This window comes from Mixophyes fleayi, chromosome 6 (assembly GCF_038048845.1).
Source record: "Mixophyes fleayi isolate aMixFle1 chromosome 6, aMixFle1.hap1, whole genome shotgun sequence".
Lineage (NCBI taxonomy): Eukaryota > Metazoa > Chordata > Amphibia > Anura > Limnodynastidae > Mixophyes > Mixophyes fleayi.
Genome location: NC_134407.1, coordinates 182023913 through 182044152, shown reverse-complemented (window position 1 = coordinate 182044152; position 20240 = coordinate 182023913). Strand labels below are relative to the sequence as shown.

At 39.8% G+C, this 20240-nt stretch overlaps 1 protein-coding gene across 1 annotated transcript; it reads left to right on the top strand.

Moving 5' to 3' along the window:
• EDEM2 (ER degradation enhancing alpha-mannosidase like protein 2) lies at positions 1 to 15258 on the top strand. Its single transcript, XM_075177479.1, has 11 exons — positions 1 to 166; positions 1324 to 1434; positions 2169 to 2208; positions 3063 to 3168; positions 3623 to 3748; positions 3878 to 4089; positions 6914 to 7055; positions 7231 to 7355; positions 10490 to 10634; positions 10986 to 11107; positions 12987 to 15258. Exons 1-11 carry the CDS (start codon positions 60 to 62, stop codon positions 13446 to 13448), a joined length of 1698 nt encoding a protein of 565 aa, XP_075033580.1. The 5' UTR covers positions 1 to 59; the 3' UTR covers positions 13449 to 15258.
• Positions 15259 to 20240: the final 4982 nt, after the last annotated feature.

Genomic DNA, 20240 nt, shown 5'->3' with positions numbered 1-20240 from the left:
GAAGTGGGCGGTGCTTATGTGTCAGGATGATGTGAGGCTGCAGCTCAGCCTGCTGTCTCATGGTCGCGGTCCTGTATCTTGTGTGCCTGGGGCTGCTCGTTGCCGTATTACCGGGTCAGAATGCCAAGTACAGCCAGATCACAGAGCAAGACATGGCTCAGTACCGGTAAGGCTGGCACTTGTGCCATGTTCTCCTGCAGTAATGTGACCATTGTTATTATTATTATGGAGCCGGAACGCAGTTGGCCACAGCGCCCCCTACTGGTGGCTGATATTGGCCTCCAGGGTAAGCTCTGTCTGCAGCTGGGCAGTGGACCCTATCCTGCATGGTACAAATGAACACTTAAGTTACAACAGGGAATTTCTTATATGTAGTCCTGCACTGTTCCGCTTTTTATTTACTCACACCTGGTCTACATCCTGTAAATCTTAATATTCTCTCTCATACACGTCTACTGTATACAGAGTGTGAACGTGGCAATGTGCACACCTGTATTGGGCATATACCGCATATCCCCTGTTTTAGTTGCTTATCTGTAGAACTTTATCCATATCCACTGCTCCTTGACAACTATATCATATTGATGTATATAGTAGTATGCTCAGTGATATGCAAAACTATCTGAAAATATGTTAATGGCACTAATACTCCTACTATGTATTTATTGTAGCAACAGACCAGTAGTTATATTTTATTTTCTACTGTATTATTGGATTCTGTGCAAACCATTGAATCTTGCCACCATAGGTGTAGCTATGGGTGGGCTGCAGACAAGATAAGTTGGAGAAGGGGGTGCAATATAATACAGAAAAGAACATCAAGTGTTTGAGGGGGTAGAATAAAATCAGGCATTGCCACACTATGTGACTTAGCTGACAATGAAGATGTAATTCTCAATTTCTTATGTTTATATAGACCGCTGCACAGAGCTACAAATGTTATATTGTACCATTGTAGTCATAGCTCTGGTGAAAGAGGGGGGGGGGGGGGGAACTATTTTTTTTTTTTTTAAGAAAAAGCGGACGTAGTATTTTTAAAATTTGTAGCCTAAAATTTTGCAAATGAGGGAAGAGCTATAAAGTCTACTTAAGGTGCATAGTCCACTAATTATATATCTGCTTTCAACCACTGTTATGTGAATTTTTATTTGTGTTTTGCTTTATTTTTCTTTTCTTGCTCTCCACCAAAATACAAAATTGCACCAGCCCGTGATATGTTTGTATTGTGGTAGTTTTTGGTAAATAAGAATAATGGTTTATGTTTTTATTTGAACATAGAAGGAAATGTAAAAGTGTTCATTTACAATGGAAATTTCTTACCAGGGATCGGGTGAAGTCCATGTTTTATCATGCATACAACAATTACCTAGACAATGCCTTTCCATATGATGAGCTGAGACCACTGACCTGTGATGGACAGGACACATGGGGAAGGTGAGGTGTGTTTTGGTGTTTGTCTAAGAAGTCATTCATTTTATAAAAGTTTTAAACAGCTGGTTGACTTTAATATATTGTCTTGTAGGTGCTCACATGCTTTGCTGGACAAATTCCAGTCGCCCCAGCAACTGGTAGAAGTCCCTCTGCCCTTTGTGGGCACCGGAGACTAACTACAGATGACAGCCCCATATTCAGTACACTTGTAGGGAACTATTGTGATTGGTTCTCAGAATTTATACCTGCCAGAAATAATGCTCAGCGCTGAGCAAGTTTATTACTGCATCTGTGTCTGGCACTGCTTACAGCAGCGTCTCTGTGATGTCACATCTGAGATCTAATCTGTGAGCGTGAGCAGCTTTAGCTGTTGTAGTAGCAGGGCACAGTGCTGAATATTATGTCTATAAGCACCAGATCCAATTCTGATGTTTCCTGATTGGGGTGCTTTGATTTTTGTGGAGTCAATGCTTAGTGTGTACTGTTTTATCCTTTTTTTTGTTTCTGTTTTATTTTTCTGTGAGTAGACGCTGGTGTATACAGTTTTTGTGCAGGGAGGGGGAGTTTCTGGGTCCCCAAGCTGGTCATCTCTTAACTGAGCCGTGAGCCCCACTGTATGCTCTAGCATTTATCATCCACGTGTGCGTAGAATAATGTGATAGGTCTTTGTGTAAGTTGTTACGAGTGTACTGGTTGTTACGAGCATTCATTCTATTGTTTTTCTTTTTTTATTGCAGTTTTTCTCTGACTTTAATTGATGCCCTGGACACTTTGTTGGTGGGTATTTGGTCTCGGAGACACTTCCTATATTATTGATAGAATGCAGAAATATATATGCTCACTGTTTGTTTATTATTTCTCTCCAGAAACAGTGGCGGTTATAAGGGCAAATTAAAATAAAGCTTTGCTTGATATGTGTCTTGGTTTGGGTAACTACACCCATATTTTAAAGCATTTACGCAAAAGTTTGCACTGACGGGGGTGGAGTTGGACAGTGTTAAGAATTTCCCACTGCAGTACATTGGAGATACACTGGTGTGCTTCATTTTGCAGAGCACTACAGAAACAAGATTTTATTTAACAAAAGATCATTATAATGGGATGGTTAGGGTGCTATGCAGGGTCTCCATCAGTATCTTTGGTAATGCGAAGACTCCTGCCCCTAGCAACACACAAACTGGTTGGCTCCACATTACACTTAATCTCTGTAATGAAAAAAACAACCTTCAAAATGACCTCCACATATATATCACTCATCCCAAAATGACCTCACTTACCACTCAGACCTCCCATTTACTTTGCACTAATTCCGGAGCCTACAGTCACGTGGTGCAAACTGCAGAGCACTCCCTCCTTGTCCTCTTAGACGTGATGCGGAATCTGGCTCCCATCATGTGGAGTCTTATTCTCTGCTTTCTGATATAAAACGGAGAATAAGTCAGAGGAGGGCATAGAGCTGGAGGTCACAGGTAAAGGCTCGCTGACCACTGCAGTCTCTGCCTGTGCATCACTTTTCTCTAGTGGCTAATGCTACTTTTCTGCCAAATGATCAGTTCATGCATACACAGTGAATGAATTTCAAATTTGCAAATTACAACATATTAATTGACAATTTGTTTTGGAATTTTCAGATTATTGGCAATGTCTCAGAGTTCCAGAGAGTAGTGACCATTCTGCACAACACTGTGGATTTTGACATTGATGTCAATGCTTCAGTGTTTGAGACCAACATCCGAGGTACTTAATAAAGAGACTGTTAAGTCACATAGGGTTCTGTATAACTCTATAGGGTTCTGTATAACTCTGCCATCCATCACTCATTATTATTTTTGTTTTGTGTCTGCTGTTAAAATTCCTGACTCCTGGGGCTAAATGTATTATCCTCCGATTTCTGCAAGTAGCTGGAAATTGACAATTTTGTCGTGAAAATTTAAAGCGACGATGGCTTGTAAAGACAAACTATCTTCTACAAGCCATCGCCGCTTTAAATTTTCACTGCAAAGTCGCCGATTTCTGTCTACTTGCAGAAATCGGAGGATGATACGTTTGCCCCCTAGTCTTTCCATTACAAAGAACATCCAATTTGTTTGGTTACTGCTTATCAGGGAAATATAGGCAATTCTATCCCATTGTGCACTTTTTCCCCTTCTTGATTTTCCAAATCATAATTTCGGTTACCATTACTTTTCAGTGGTAGGTGGACTTCTGTCTGCTCACCTCCTGTCAAAGAAAGCCGGCCTTGAACTGGAGCCCGGTTGGCCATGTTCCGGTCCCCTCCTTCGCATGGCAGAAGATGCAGCTCGGAAACTTCTGCCAGGTCAGCTGTAAGAATGTCTAATAATTTTAGTTACATTTTTCCGTTCTTTGCATTTCATTGTAAAGTTATACACAAGGGGTTTTCTTTATCCTGTTCTAATCGGTATTACATGTAATAAATGTCCTGCAGCTTTTGACACACAAACTGGAATGCCTTTTGGGACCGTTAACCTCTTGAAAGGAGTAAACCCCGCAGAGACTCCTGTGACATGCACAGCCGGTATTGGAACCTACATCATTGAGTTTGCTACCCTGAGTCGCCTAACGGGAGATCCAGAGTTTGAGAGGGTAGCAAGGCGAGCCCTCAAAGGATTGTGGGAAAGTCGTTCTGAAATTGGATTGGTGAGGGAAAGTCGGTGGGCGGTTTTATTTGTCTACATATTAGAGACATTCAAGTCCTATATCCCAACAAGTTTGTTTTCTTTTCTTGAGAATAGGTTCAACTTGATGGATCTGTCTTTGTTATTTTTATTTATTTATTTTATTCCTCAATTCTACTAACTGTATAATAGCTTTGCTTCCTCTTGACTAATTGCTTCTCCTTACTTTTTTTTAAACTCCTGTATTCTTTAAGTCTCCTCTTGCGCTCACATATGTCAAACTGAATTGTTTTTTTTGTTTCTTTTAACTTACTGTTTTATTGAAGCATAACTATGTTCGGTTTACAAATTATGAATTCCATATAAGACATAAGTTGTTTTACATAGTAGTGGAATACATTAAACCAGGGTTGCATATTTTCAAATAATCAAAGGATAACAAGGTACCTTATTCAGAAATATCATAGAAAATGATTACAAGTTGTACCTGATAATCAAAGTATCAGTCATCATCATCATTTATTTATATAGCGCTACTAATTCCACAGCGCTGTACAAAGAACTCACTCACATCGGTCCCTGCCCCATTGGGGCTTACAGTCTAAATTCCCTAACACACACAGACAGACTAGGGTCCATTTTTATTAGCAGCCAATTAACCTACCAGTATGTTTTTGGAGTGTGGGAGAAAACCGGAGCACCCGGAGGAAACCCACGCACACACGGGGAGAACATACAAACTCACAGATACGGTCATGGTCGGGAATTAAACTCATGACCCCAGTGCTGTAAGGCATAAGTGCTAACCACTAAGCCACCGTGCTGCCCAGTTAAAGCTTAGATAGAAAAATTACAACTTCAACCATTTGCTAATAGCTGCAGGGTGAGGCATGGGGAAAGCAACACAGGACATATGTCTCACAAACGGGGGATTATACATTTATCTGCAGGTCTTGTGCTTATAGGCGATTATCATACTGAAAGAAAGTGAGAACTCTGCTCTTCATTCCACCTTAATACTGAATGACCACATTATATGGTTAATACTGTGCTGTGATTTGTGAGTTTCAAAACCCCAAATTTTCATACGTGAAGATTTACTACTAAGGTTAGGATTTGAACAAGTTCTAGTTTAAAAACAGCTGGAGGACTGTTGGCTAAATAGCAGGAGGTAACTGACAATTAAGTTAAGTAATTAGGGCAGTATAGATTATTTAAAGCAGAATAATTTCACCCTTAATTGGTACAGTAAATCCACTCCCTCCAGGCAGCAGTCCATCTGAGCCCGCGTGATGTGTCTGTGACAAGGGTTATTCACTACAAGACCACCGTGCGTATGTGTATATGTATGTGTGTATATATATATATATATATATATATATATATATATATATATATATATATATATATATATATGCTTAGTGTGTGTGTGTGAAAAAAAAAAACAAGTTGCAGCGCCACCTGCTGGGCAGAGTTATACACTGACCTAAATTCTTAGTGTGTGTGTGTGGGGAAAAAAATTCAAAAAGGGCTGAAATTTGGTAGGGCTCAAACTCCTTTTCGTGAGGTAATTTTACCTCATGAACACACATGTGTAGAGGCGTGCGTTAGTGTGTGTGTGTGTGTGTGTGTGTGTGGAAAAAACTATTTTCTCAGAAAGGGCTCATCCAATTGACCTGAAATTTGGTATACTGACATTATTTGACAAAAAAATTAGAATAGTCAAGTCAGTTAACTTCCATCATCCCCCCCTTCCCCCCGTGGGAGGGGTAGTAAAGGCTAAATTTACTAGTTGAGGGGTCAAACTCATTTTCGTGAGGTAATTTTACCTCATGAACACACATTAAAAAGGGCGCTTGCGTCGGGAAGTAACGATCTTCCCCTGAGGAGGCCTGGGCTAGCCCCAAATGCATGACAAGAACCTTTTTAAGACCTTAAGTAGCTTGATTTGACTAGAATGCATGAGTATCATGCACGGGTTAACTTGTATGTATGTATGTATGTGTGTATATATATATATATATATATATATATATATATATATATATATATATATATATATATATATATATATATATATATATATATATATATGAGAGAAATATATAAAATGATGCGGGAACAGGGCGCAACTACGCTATAGAAGATTGACATCCAGGAATCGGACAAGTTCTGATCGCATTCAGTGACTTTTTAATTATGCTGCCCCTGCCCTCCTTTCCTGTGAGGTAACTAGAAGAGAGCTGTGTTTATGCTAATGGAGTTTTACAACAGTATTTTAGGACATCCCCTGCACACACAATTTAGTGGGTAATTCTTTAAAAAAAAAAAATATATATATATATATATATATTCCCTGGCTTGTAGACCATAGAAATATGATTTTACCTCCAATCAACTGGTCACAACTTTAGAAACGGACACATATGAAATATGAAAATATTAAGTATAGTATTGGGGACAATATTGTTATTATTATATAACTGGACATATGTAACATTTGCTGTCTATTATAGCTGTATAGTAATTTATTGTTTTGTTTTTCACCTTTTTACATGCCATATTTTTTCAGGAGCATATTCTCCTAAAAAACATCCCGTGACATCATCAAACTGCTTGCTTTCAGGACATTGGCTCTGAGTGATCACATGATATTAGTGTCACAAGAACTTCTCCCCTCCCCAACACCTAATTTAAATAATGCCTAAGGGATTTGTGACACAGAGGGAAGGGCACAGTTTTGTAGTAGTTTTTTCAAAAATATGTGCCCTTGAAAATATACAATATATAAATATTTTACACATAAATAAAAATAAATATGTATAAATTTGTTTCCTCTCTGATAGGTGGGCAACCATATAGATGTCATGACCTCAAAATGGGTGGCTCAGGATGCTGGGATAGGTGCTGGTGTTGACTCTTATTTTGAATATCTTGTTAAAGGAGCCATTCTTCTGCAGGATGAAGAAATGATGTCCATGTTTCTGGGTAAGGAGTAGGAGATCTCTATTTAATACTTTATTACATGTGGATGTATGATTTGTTTCTTATATATGAACCAAAGCTGCCTTCTAAGTAGTACATTTTAAATCTATCGTCAATAGTTACTCATATACGGTGGTGATTGTCCTTGATGTGATACATAAATATATCTTTGCTTTAGAATACAATAAGGCTATCCAGAATTACACGAAGTATGACGACTGGTACGTGTGGGTGCAGATGTATAAGGGCACCGTCTCCATGCCAATATTTCAGTCCCTGGAGGCCTTTTGGCCAGGATTACAGGTAATAAGATCATGTGCTGTGAAATAACAAACTCCCCATAGTGAGTGTGCTTAGTTGAGATTTTAGTGTCTTCTACGTTGTGTGTCACACCATATACATACCTCTTACTAAGATGTTGTACAGTTTATAGTCCTGTATTGCAGCAGACTAAGCTTTGACATTGCATCTTATCACAGACTGACTGCGGCTCTCCATATCAGTCTTCTCTCTTTGTAGAGGAAGGCCAATGTGGGTTTTGTTACATTTATTGTATCCCAAGTGGAGTCAAGGTTACCCTTGAACATTCTTGAATTCAGACCGGTGCTAAATGCTCTGCTACAAGCTCAGTCCCTCTTAAGGGACAGATCCATCCAAATACAGTTGGACAACGCATGTACATAAATCGCCAAGGGGAGACCGGGAGCCCTTTGGGGATGAAGGAGACAGCCAGGGAAATGCGCTGCACAGAACATTATGTCCCAGCGTTCTTGGCGGTATTTATACCGGGGTTGGACATTTGGGTGGCCAACTTCTTGAGCCGGCATTCCATTCATCCTGGGGAAAGGTCCCTCCAACCAGACTGACCGGTGGTTGATATGATGGCCTGTCGGCTGAATCATAAAGTAGCTTGGCACAGTGTAAGAACTAGAAATCTGAAGGCATTCCTAGTGGATGCCATGAAGTACCAACTAGTGTATCTTTTCCCTCTGATTCTTATGCTAGCTTGGGTCTTCAAGAAGGCCAAGAGAGAGGGTGTCATAGTAATTCTGGTAGCACCAGACTGACTAAGAAGATTATGGTACGTTGACATCCTATGGTGGTAGTCATTATAGCGGAGAAGTGTTTTCCTACAACACTTACACCCACATGGTACTCACAACTGCTCCTTGCCGACATACATGAAATACAGACTCCTTCAAAAACGAACAGGCAACAATTGCAGGAGATGAACATACCGGCACAGAGAGGTACGTCACTTTCAAGGGCGACAGTGACATTTGTGCTATTAAGGGAGCAATGCAAGGAGCCGCCAGCTGTAGAATGGTTTTTTAGGAAGGTTTGTGAATTCTACAGCCTGCGGCTCCTGAGCAATGCATGCGACTAGTTTCTCCATACAGGAGGTGTCTTGAAGCTGTCATTACCAACAAAGGCTATTATACAAAGTATTAAATAAATTTCAGGAAGCTTGTTAAATACTTTTTCCCTGTGTCATTTCACAGTATTACATAAAACTTAAAAATTTATGGACATCTATGGTTTGATTTCTTTGCATATGTGGATTGCAAGGGTTGTTGCTGACATTTTGGTGTAAATTTCATTACAATAGCCACATTAAATATATATTTAATGAGAAAAATGTTGATGTGTTCAATACTTATTTCATCCACTGTATATTGTTCTGAACAGAAAAGTCACTTTATTTATATCCCTTACTCTTTTATAATACTTGACTGCATTCTTTTGAGCGCTGATTTAAAGCATTCTATTTTATTTATATTTGCCCAAGTCTTGGCCCCACCTGTCTTTTTCCGGAGAAAACTGTCCATTATTCTTCTAGAAGTGAAGAATCCTCTCTACCTACTGGATTGGTTAATATCTTGTGGATTTATATAGGCAGATCGCCATCCTTGCGTAGAACAGATAGCCTCCTTGTCTTTATGATGCATAAGAGTAGATGGATGGCAAAAAAAACAAAAAACAGCTGCAATATGGATAAAAGCTAATCCCAAAAGGATTATGATTAGGAACCGGAGTTATATTACAGCCCACTCTACCAGATCTGTGAGCGCATCTCTGCACTACGGAGCCTCAGTTGAACAACTGTGTCTGACAACAACCTGTTCCTCCATCCATACATTTACCATGTTTTACAGGTTCAATGTCCAGCTTTTGACAAAAAGTTGTGCGCGGAGCTGTGTCTGAGTATACCCTGCCCTAGGGGCAGCTTTGGAACATCCCTATGTGCCGTGACCCTAAATAAGATGAACAAGGAAAGAGGAGTTTTCTATGCATTGTAAAGTCCATTTCTCTGAATCCGTTTGGGGGGGGGGGCATTGTGTTCCCACACCTTTTTTTCTTCACTCTGTTTTACAGTGGTTTGTTTAATTAGTCAGTCATGTCCTATGAACTTTGTTTGTTAGGCTATGGCGGAGGGATATAGAGGGGGGGGGGGCAAGGTTCAAACATGTTTTATTGTAGAATTAGTGCTTTCTACAACGCCCCTCTATATCTTCGTTATCATCACAATTAATTTATATAGCGCCACTGATTCCGCAGCGCTGTACAGAGAACTCATTCACATCAGTCCCTGCCTCATTGGAGCTTACAGTCTACATTCCCTAACATACACACCGACAGACAGAGAGAGACTAGGGTCAATTTTGTCAGCAGCCAATTAACCTACTAGTATGTTTTTCGGAGTGTGGGAGGAAACCGGAGCACCCGGAGGAAACCCACGCAAGCACGGGGAGAACATACAAACTCCACACAGATAAGCACATGGTCTGGAATTGAACTCATGACCCCAGCGCTGTGAGGCAGAAGTGCTAAGCAATAGCCACCGTGCTGCCCCAATCCATGGTTATCAGTGTACACCAAATGGATTCAGAGAAACAGATTTTATTTCTCAGTAAAAAAATCCTTTTATATGTATCATGTATATTTTTCACTAATTTCTTCTGTGTGTTGACGGCTCCACTGTTAGAATTGGCTAATCATAAAACTACTGTCAATATTTTACAGTAGAATTAGACCGTGTTAGTCTAATCATAACCAAAAATTGTTTACTGCAACTTTATAAAATATAACCTAATTTTATATAGTTCATTACCAATCTTGGCAAAGCCTTATGCTGGTCACGCTCTCTGCAGTATTGACATATCAGCCCATTATCACCCTATTTAGTCACAAAAGAAGAGCAATGACCCTTAATCCAGTCAGCAAATAAATTATCTGGTTGTGTATGCAGTTATGTTGACTGCAGTAGGAGGTCCCCATGTGAGCCAGTTCCTCACACTAAGCACTGAGCTCTTCGCTTTAGTTTATTTAATTCTAGAACAGTTCTCTTGTTTCTATTGGCCATTGGCTGCCTAAGGAATAAAAAAAGTAATCCATGGAGAAGGTTTGTAATGAAGTTAGCTGTTTTTTCCCTCTAGAGTCTAGTAGGAGACATTGGGAATGCCATGAGAACATTCCATAACTATTACACTGTCTGGAAGCAGTTTGGTGGATTACCTGAGTTCTACAACATTCCTCAAGGATTCGCTGTGGATAAGCGGGAGGGCTATCCGCTCAGGCCAGGTATTTTTTTGCATGTTACTGAAAGCTGTTGTACTGTTGCCCATATAGTATATGCATACAGTCAATCTGACTAAGGGATCCATGATAGAAATCTTCCTTTATCTAGCCATTAAATGTAATCCAATTAAAAATTAGACACTGGCCACCATCCTAGGAATTCCAATAGATGTCCCCCCTGATATAAAACTCTCCAAACATGCTTCATGCCTATGTCAGCAATTTGTCCGGAGTGGCCATCCTTTATAATGTCTGCACTGAGTTCTTTACTATCTGCAACATAATAAATCAGTAAAAAGGTGAAGCGAAATAAACTGTGTACTGTAATGACCTGTGCGCCTTTATATCCTCCAGAGCTGATTGAGAGTGCAATGTATTTGTACAGAGCCACAAAGGACCCAACACTGCTGCACCTGGGGAGAGACGCTATAGAGTCCATTGAGAAAATAAGTAAAGTGGACTGTGGATTCGCTACTGTAAGTTCTTGTACTATGACCAGTATATTTGTAGCGTATATGCTGGATTAGTTACTCAAACTGGGGATGGAGGTCCAGTGTTAAGAAGAGCTATACCAATAAATGTTTTACATTTAATTGCCTTGTAATAATATGTAGTCTCTCTTGCAAACAATCTCTTAGATGTCTATAGGCATTACCACTGATGTACAGGATATCCTCATTTTACTATAATGTTGACCTCAATCAAATTAGCTTAACACCATACTGCAGCTTGATGTTTATTAATGTCACATGTGCAGAGCCATACTTCTTTCAACAGTAGTTTATCTAATCTACTACCCATACTCATATCCATACCTCTTACCATAACTTCTGAACAAAATCGTCGATTGCCAGTTCTCATTTCACTTGTTTTAGCCACTCAACCACCATAAAAAAGTGTTCATTTATTCCCCATATTCTCCAATTTATTAAACAATCTAATTGTTTTTAATTCAAGCAAATTGAGTCAAGTTTACTTTGAAATCGCCTCTTTTGTAATTTATTTGAATAGGCAATGCATTTTCATTGGGTACAGAAATGACATTGAAATGCATTGTCCATAAAAATTAATAAGAAAATTGCAGCCAACATTTACATGCAAGTGACTTGTATTTGGCTGAGCAGGTGCTGACCTCCAGCCATACTGAAAAAGTGACGCTAGTGGCAAAGTCATGTAATACTATTATTGAGCTGTTCCACAATGATATTTTACCTTTGATTTGGGGGGGGAAAGTAAACGGCACATTTTCTCTTTCATTTTAATCCGCAGGGCATTTTTATGCCCTTTTGAATTGAATGGTAAATCTTGAGTGGCTAAAACAGGTGCAATGACTTTTTGAGATGTTGCAGATCACCCTTTGCTAGATTCCCCCCCTGTTGTACACTTCACAATGCAGAAATGCTGGCAATAGAGAAAACACTCCTCTGAATCATTAAGATCTCCAGTGGTTAATAACAAACAAAAACTCTGGTAAAGTGTTCTGTGCAGTTAATATATGATTGAGTTCTGTGTTTGTGATGTCTTAATGGTTTTCCCTCCAGTCACACCTTGTGGTGTATATTGAACAATCTTACCAAGACTGCTACTAACAGTATCACATCCTCATGTATCTGTAACATCCAGGATGCTCTCTACAACTCTGCATCCTGTCATGTAAAATCGGGGTCCCAGACCACTGGAAAAATAAGCCTAGGGCCTTCTGAAACATGCCTCACTCTGTGGGGACCTTTGGGGAATAAATCCTAAACATGCCTTGCACTGAGATTGAGCACAGATTCAAACTCCAAGGCAGAGTATCCTTGGCACCTCTGCAAAGCACAAGTGCATTAGGTGTGCTAAAGTGGAAAAATCTCCAGTGGTTCACTGTACAAAAATATAAATGTCACATTAAAGTCCAAGGTCTCTACCACATTAGAGCCACCACTTCTATTAAACTGAACTTCTCTGTTTTTCTTCTATTACATTGATTGGAGTGCACCTACAAATTTGCTTCCCTGCTGAGCAGTAAAAGTATAGGACAGTTCTGAGCTGGTTTGAAATTCGAGTCATTTTGCAGAGCCTCTTTTCAATATCTTTACTTTGCAAAATGAAAATTTTTTTTTACACTGCTTAAAAAAATAGGCACACTGGTCTGCTTACTTTGAAAGAAATGCCCAACATTTCCACTCAGACAACACAGCCTTATTTAATAAGTCCTATGTATTAGGTATTTATTTGTAATGGAGTTCCTGAATACTACAAGTATAAATGAATATACACTTATCTAGATTAAGAGGAGGTTATTATGAAGTACTGAAAACACAATCTTGTATTTGTGACTTTTGTGTACTAGTGTTCTATTTGTTTCTCTTTTAGATTAAGGATGTCCGTGATCATAAATTAGACAATCGTATGGAATCTTTCTTTGTAGCAGAGACAATCAAATACCTCTACTTGCTGTTTGATCCTGATAACTTCATCCACAATGATGGTTCTGAGTTTGACCTAGTTATGACTCCCTACGGGGAATGTGTATTGGGGGCTGGTGGCTATGTGTTTAATACGGAAGCCCATCCAATTGACCCGGCAGCACTGCATTGCTGTAAGAGGGACAATACAGAGAAATGGGAAGTGGAAGACTTGGTGAGGGAATTCTTCTCTGTCAAGACGAAGAATAAAAAGGTCAGGAAAGAAGTCCCTCGAGATGAAAATCAACAGGATTTGTTTCTTTCTAGAGCACAGAACCGAACAAACGCCAAACGCACGTCGCTCCTCCGGTGTCCTACCCAACCATTTAGCTCTAAGCTTTCAGTTTTGGGACAAGTGTTTCTGGAGTAAATCTGACTAGTATTGGTTCTTATTCTCTTGTATGGCCCTATGTCTATTCTTCCAGCCTGAGCTTACTTTCTATAAGACCCTATCTCCGGAGACGTTTTGATTTCAATACAAATTACATTGAACACCAAAATATGTGAAGGCGGGAGTATGTGTTACAGATGTATTTGTTTATAGATGTTTGAAAAATATTGCTTCCTTCACATAAAATGAGACTGCACATGGCTGTTATCGGAGTGCCCGGCTTTGCTGGCCCATGTGATGTACATTGTACCTTTTAGATCTTTTAACTTCGTTCTACCTGTGAGTTCAAGATGCAACAATATGACCAACTCTTACTATCAAAATACTGTTGGAGATTTCCAAGGATCATACTGCCGCAACACATCAGCCTGCACCTAATGGACACTTGTTTCCTGCATTTATTGGCACTCTTTTTGTTTTACTATATGCATATTATGGACATGTAATTTTACAATAATCCTTTAAAAACTAAGAACAATAACACCTATTGTTTCATCTGTCTGACCATATGGACTCAATAAACAGACCATGACCACTTCATGGTATAAAGCCACATTTAGAAAGTTATCTATATTTTAAATATACTTTTGCACAGAATTGTTGACTTCTCCTCCTTTAAAAAGGTGTTTTCAGTTAAGTCTCATAGACCCACATATACACGTTTCCCAGTACAACATGAGACCTCTAAGCTTTCATTTTAAAGGTCTAGAGATTCCTGGCCTTCAGTGGAATAATATTGTTTAGCTTGATTGCTCTTGGTACTGCCATGCAGCCTTGGGACTGTCTGGGTAACCTGTTTTCCTTTTTCTTTTTAACTTGCTTGTTCTCTAGAGGTGTTGGCTCTGTGCATGATTCTGTCACTAGCTAATGCAACTACACTGCAGCCAGCTTAGTGATGACGTCACAGGGGAGCAACAGAATGAGAACGCATGTTTGCCATGGGTTATGTAAACCTAATAATGTGCCTTTCCCCCACAAGAATTGCATTTTGAAAAGATGCAGCCAGTAAATTGCTACTGCTACAGAAGTTATTTGGCAAATTGGAAATATTCGGTTTATTATGCTTTGGTCTGAGTGGTTATGCCTTTATACATTCAGATTAGTAAATTAGATTGAATTTTATGGCAGTGAGGTCTTGGCATATATTGGCTAATTTACATCCTATTGTAACTACTGCTAGCTGCACACATTGTGACACCACAGTAAATATAAGATAATTGGTCATATTATTGCATGTTGACCCAAAAATGACTGCAGTGTCCCCGAGTGATCAGATTACAATCAACACCGTTGGTAACGTTGGTAAATGCAATTAGAAGATTATTACTATTGGCCTGTGTTTTGCGGTCAGCTCTTATAGTGGTCTTTTTGAGGTGGGTTTTGAATATAAAGCCCCTTTGTGAGCAATAAAAAAAGAAAAATAGGAGGGTCTCCCCCATGCAGATTATGTTCCGAGCCGCCTCCGGATCCTCCAATGCTGGGAGCCACAACGCCCGAGTAAGTGACACCATACCACTGGTTCTCGTGTTCACTGCAATTTGTGGCCTCTCTGTCTGTGTACCGTTGGAATATTTTTGCTCTTAGTCTGTTCCCCTGATCTCACATCCCCTTCTCATTCTCTCGTCCTCTTCTCCTCCCCTCTCGCCCCTCTTTCTCTACCCTCCTTTGGCTTTCGCCCCCCTCTTCTGTCCCACCTACTATAACCTATAACAAAATTACGAGAAAACATCTTGAATAGTCATGTTATAGTGTGCCGATTGTCTTTTGTTTCTTCTCAAAATAAAGATTTTTTTAAAAAAAAAAGGGAGCAAAAGCTAAATTAAAAAAGCAAACCATAAGCGTGAAGTAGTTACCTGCTTAAAGTGGCTTTTAAGGCTCTGCATGAAAAATCTCACTAATGCTGGAGCAAAGATAAACTATGGTTCAAAATCATTGCATATAAAAGTTTGTGGTCATAGGGGTAAGTCATTATCACTGGATGCACTGTCTTCAGGTCTTATTCTGCTGGTACATCGGCTTTAAATGTTGTTGCTTAGCACACACCATTGTGTCTAGAATCACTATAACCTGCTCTTTGGTTAAGTTCCCTCCTTACGGCTTTTATAGCCACGTGGATTAGTCTGTGAAACCTTTCTAGGGAAGTTGTACAAATTAAAGGCACACCTGAGGAAGAGCAGAGATGAGAGAGCTGTAGGGAAAGAATGGCATCATAGTTGCATATTTGGGATCATTGCTTAAGACAAGTCATTAGCAATGATCATGGGAGGAGGTGTTGGATATCGACATAAGTGGCACAGTTGCAGAACGAGAATGGTGAACCAGTTGCTATCTCACTACAGAGGGAGATATGCTTGAGGAAGGAGATTAGTATAATGATCACACCCAATGATAAACAAAGTCTTTCTTTTTGAGACTATACAGTACTTTTTTCATACTACCTAACCTGTTGTAACAAGGGCTCTGTGGAATACTAGGGTGCTAAAAGAAAATTGTAAGAAGTACTCATCAGATGTTGGAATTGAGATACTGTTGATGAAATATATCAAGGCCAGGGTCCATGCATGCTGTTGACCTCACATTTAATACATGAGCGTTCACCACAGGTGCCCGGACAACTGTCCATAATATTCCATTAATTAGGTTTATATTGTTTTATATGATTGTAATGAACATTAGTTCTCTATTAATTACATGGCTGTCTGACCTTCTTAATGGTTCAGCATAACTCAGCCACCCTGGCCATAGGGCCCTGAGTCACCTTCTACACATTCAAATCAATAACTATTTTAGAAATGCTGCCGGTGAACATATTTGACATTTTTCATCTGCATCATTGTTACTGTTGTCAATTAACTTGTCATAATAGATGTTTATCCCCATCTTAAAAATGTAGCTTTAAATATTTTAAATTTATTAAAGTATAACAATACAAACTTTACAATATTACTGATATTATTTAAATTGGCTTCTTACAATAATTCTGATGCTTATTTCACATTTTCTTCACCATTAAATATGCTGTGTAACTGGGGCCGGGGTTTATGTATTGATGCTAATAAAATGTTGTTTGTTTATTACATGAGGTACTTTTCCTGTTTACACTAATATAAATCTATTTGTCAGTTGATGTGTAATAAATGCTCAAGGGACCTACTAGTAATAGGCTCCATGATGCACCAAGGGAATTGATCTGAACTCCATTCTGTAGCTGTTTTGTTTATTAGCTTTAGCAAGTGCTCAGTAATCTTTTTGTAGCTTAGCAAAGAGTAATATTCTTTTACACTCAGTGCAAGAGACATAAAATTTACATCTGCCTCCATCCGCTTTCACAGGGCAGCAAATATAATTTGTGAACCCTGCACTAAATTCAGAATGTGATGCTAATCAGAGAATGTATGTGGGGAGGCAAGTAGCTCACATACAGGGAATGATTGCCTAGTGGTTAGCACTTCTGCCTCACAGCGCTGAGGTCATGAGTTCAATTCCCGACCATGGCCTTATCTGTGTGGAGTTTGTATGTTCTCCCTGTGTTTGCGTGGGTTTCCTCCGGGTGCTCTGGTTTCCTCCCACACTCCAAAAACATACTGGTAGGTTAATTGGCTGCTATCAAAAAATTGACCCTTGTGTCTGTCTGTGTGTGTGTTAGGGAATTTAGACTATAAGCCCCAATAGGGCAGGGACTGATGTGAATGGGTTCTCTGTACAGCGCTGCGGAATTAGTGGCGCTATATAAATGATGATGATGATGATGATGGATTGGGTGTGCTTCTGGATTGCTTCTTGAGCACAAAATCAGAGCAATCTCGAGATAGCTCTGTCCTGTGCCAATGGAGCTCCTGGAATCTCAAACACGGGTCATGACAGTGGTGGGAAGGAGAAGCTTGGCAAAAATATTTTTGTGAAAAAAAACAAAACATAAATCATCAGCTATTTATATAGCACCACTAATTCTGCATCACTGAATGCTCAGATCAGTCCCTGTCCCATTGGAGCTTACAGTCTAAATTCCCTAACATACACACACAGACTGCATGAGACTAAGGTCAATTTAATAGCAGTCAATTAACCTACTAGTTTGTTTTTGAAGTGTGGGAGGAAACCTACACAAACACGAGGAGAATATACATAATCCACACAGATAAGGCCATGGTCAGGAATCAAACTCATGCTGTGAGGCAGAAGTGCTAACCACTATGCTACTGTGCTACCCATATATACAGACTTTTGTGTCACTGGGGATTAAAGGGAAAGAAAAAAAACACACAGAAAAATGTATTTATTAAGACCCACACTGTATGGATAAAAGTATTTGGACACTTGACCATTACACCAGCAGGGACTATGACATTGTATTCAAATACATATACATTAATATGGAGTTGGTCCCCCTTTCACAGTGATAACACCTTCCACTCTTCTTGGAAGGCTTTCCACGAGATGTTGGAGTGTTTTTGTGAGCATTTGTGCCCATTCATTCTGTAGAGCATTTATGCGGTCGGGCACTGTTGTTGGACAAGAAGGCCTGTCTCGCACTCTCCGTTCCAGTTCATCCCAAAGGTGTTTAAGGTCAGGGCTCTGTGCGGCCAGCTATGTCTTTGTAGTCCTTGCTTTGTGCACTGGGGCACAGTCATGTTTGAATAGAAAAGGGCCTTCACCAAACTGTTGTCACAAATTTGGAAACATAGTGTTCCAAACTGACTTACGCTGAAGCATTAATATTGCCATTCACTGGAAATAAGAGGCCTAGCCCAAACCCTGAAAAATAGCGCCATACCATTATCACTCCTCCACCAAACTTCACAGTTGGCATAATGCAAGCAGGCAGGTAACATTCTCCGAGCATCCGCCAAACCCAGACTCGCCCATCTGACTGCCAAACAGAAGCGTGATTCATCACTCCACAGAACACGTTTCCACTTCTTTACAGTCCAGTGTCGGTGTGCTTTACACCACTACATCCGATGCTTGGCATTGGTCTTGGTGATGTGAAGCTTGCACGCAGCTGCTTGGCCATGGAAACCCATTCCATTAAGCTCTGGCCACAGTTTTTGTGCTTGCATTAATGCCAGTGAAAGTTCAAAATTTTTCATCTATGGAATCAGCAGAGCGTTGGTGACTTTTACACACCATGTACCTTAGCAGTCCTTAACCCTGCTTCGTGATTTTATGTGGTCTTCTGCTTTGTGGTTTGTGTGAGTTGCTGTTGTTCCTAAACGCTTCCACTTTCTAATAATATCACTTAGAGTTGACTGTGGAATATCCAGCAAGGATGAAATTTCACGAACTGTCTTATTGCAAATGTGGCATCCTGTCACAGTACCACACTTGAAGTCACTGAGCTCTTCAGAATGACCCATTTTGTATCACAGATGTTTGCAAATGAAGAATGCATGGCTAGGTGTTTGATTTTATACATCTCTGGCAACGGGTCTGATAGAAACACCTCAATTCAATAATTAACAGGTGTGGCCAAATACTTTTGTCCATATGGAGTATATCCAACTTGTAATAAAGCACATATATTTTGAACCCTATAGTCTTTGCACCATTCATATTTGGGTATATCTTGTGGGTTGAAATAATCATGTAAAACTCTTTTGGTTTTTTTTCGTCCCTCCAATATAATGACTGCAGATGAAAAATATATTTAATCAACAATGGAAACCAGGCCCTATCTGCCCTGACAACAACTAAATAAAATAAAATTGTTCATGAGTAAACTGCAAAATATTGAAAAGCACTCAGGCCTCCTGACAACATCATCTCAGACCTTTTGTGCTGAATGGGTTATGGATACATGCTCACAGTACTGGAGCACTTAATACTAATTCATAAATTGACAAATACAATACATGGCAGTTTGAGCAAATGGAATGGAACACAAATGCAACAAGCCGTGTCAATGGCCTATCAAGTACACCTATTATTGTTTATTCATCACTGTTTTGTCATGCATCTTTACATAACCAAAAGACAATGTAGCACAATTTCCCCAAATTGATATACACAGACACATTGTAAACAAAACTGCTACTGTACAGACTATAAAGCATTAACATTCACGATTCAATAACAACACTAATTTAACAAGCGTTGTGTGTTGGAGGCAAGCTTAGTTCCACACTTATGCAGGCAACACTCTCTATGATGAGAGCTGAGCAACTAGATCGCTGTTCGTGTTCAGTTTGCCATGACTGGGGGCCTAATTGGATTAAATCCATTCATTTAGTGGGACTGACGCATACTTCACACAGAGGCCAATAACCGTTTTCTTCCAAATTTGTTTATATTAAGCTCACAGGGAATTGTACTATCAGTCAGTGTTAACACAGGCCTTCCCTAGGTGCGAAGTCTAACGAACCCCCTCCAGTCTTCACCAAGAACCACAGCAAGGCAGGATGGATTTTGCTGCTGAGAGTTCGTAGATTGCGGCCATTAGGCCAGCCCACTGACGTGATAGATGAAAGATGGAAGGTCATGGACAAGACACAGTGCATAGCAGTGAAACTGGAGCCGTAGTCAAATTGGGTTAGCCGGGTCTGGTACACACGTGTAGCGAGGTAGAAAGAAAAACCCAAAAGCCGTGGTCAGAAAGGTTTAGTAGAAGTCTGGTACACAGAAGTAGTGTGGAACAAAAGGGGAGACTGGAAACGGAGTTGGACAAGTCAGAAGTCATACACTAGGAGACAAGTAATTGCACAGTGGCAGGATACACCAGGAGCCAGACATGGGCAGAAAACCCATTGCTCTGACACAGACAGTGTCAGAGCG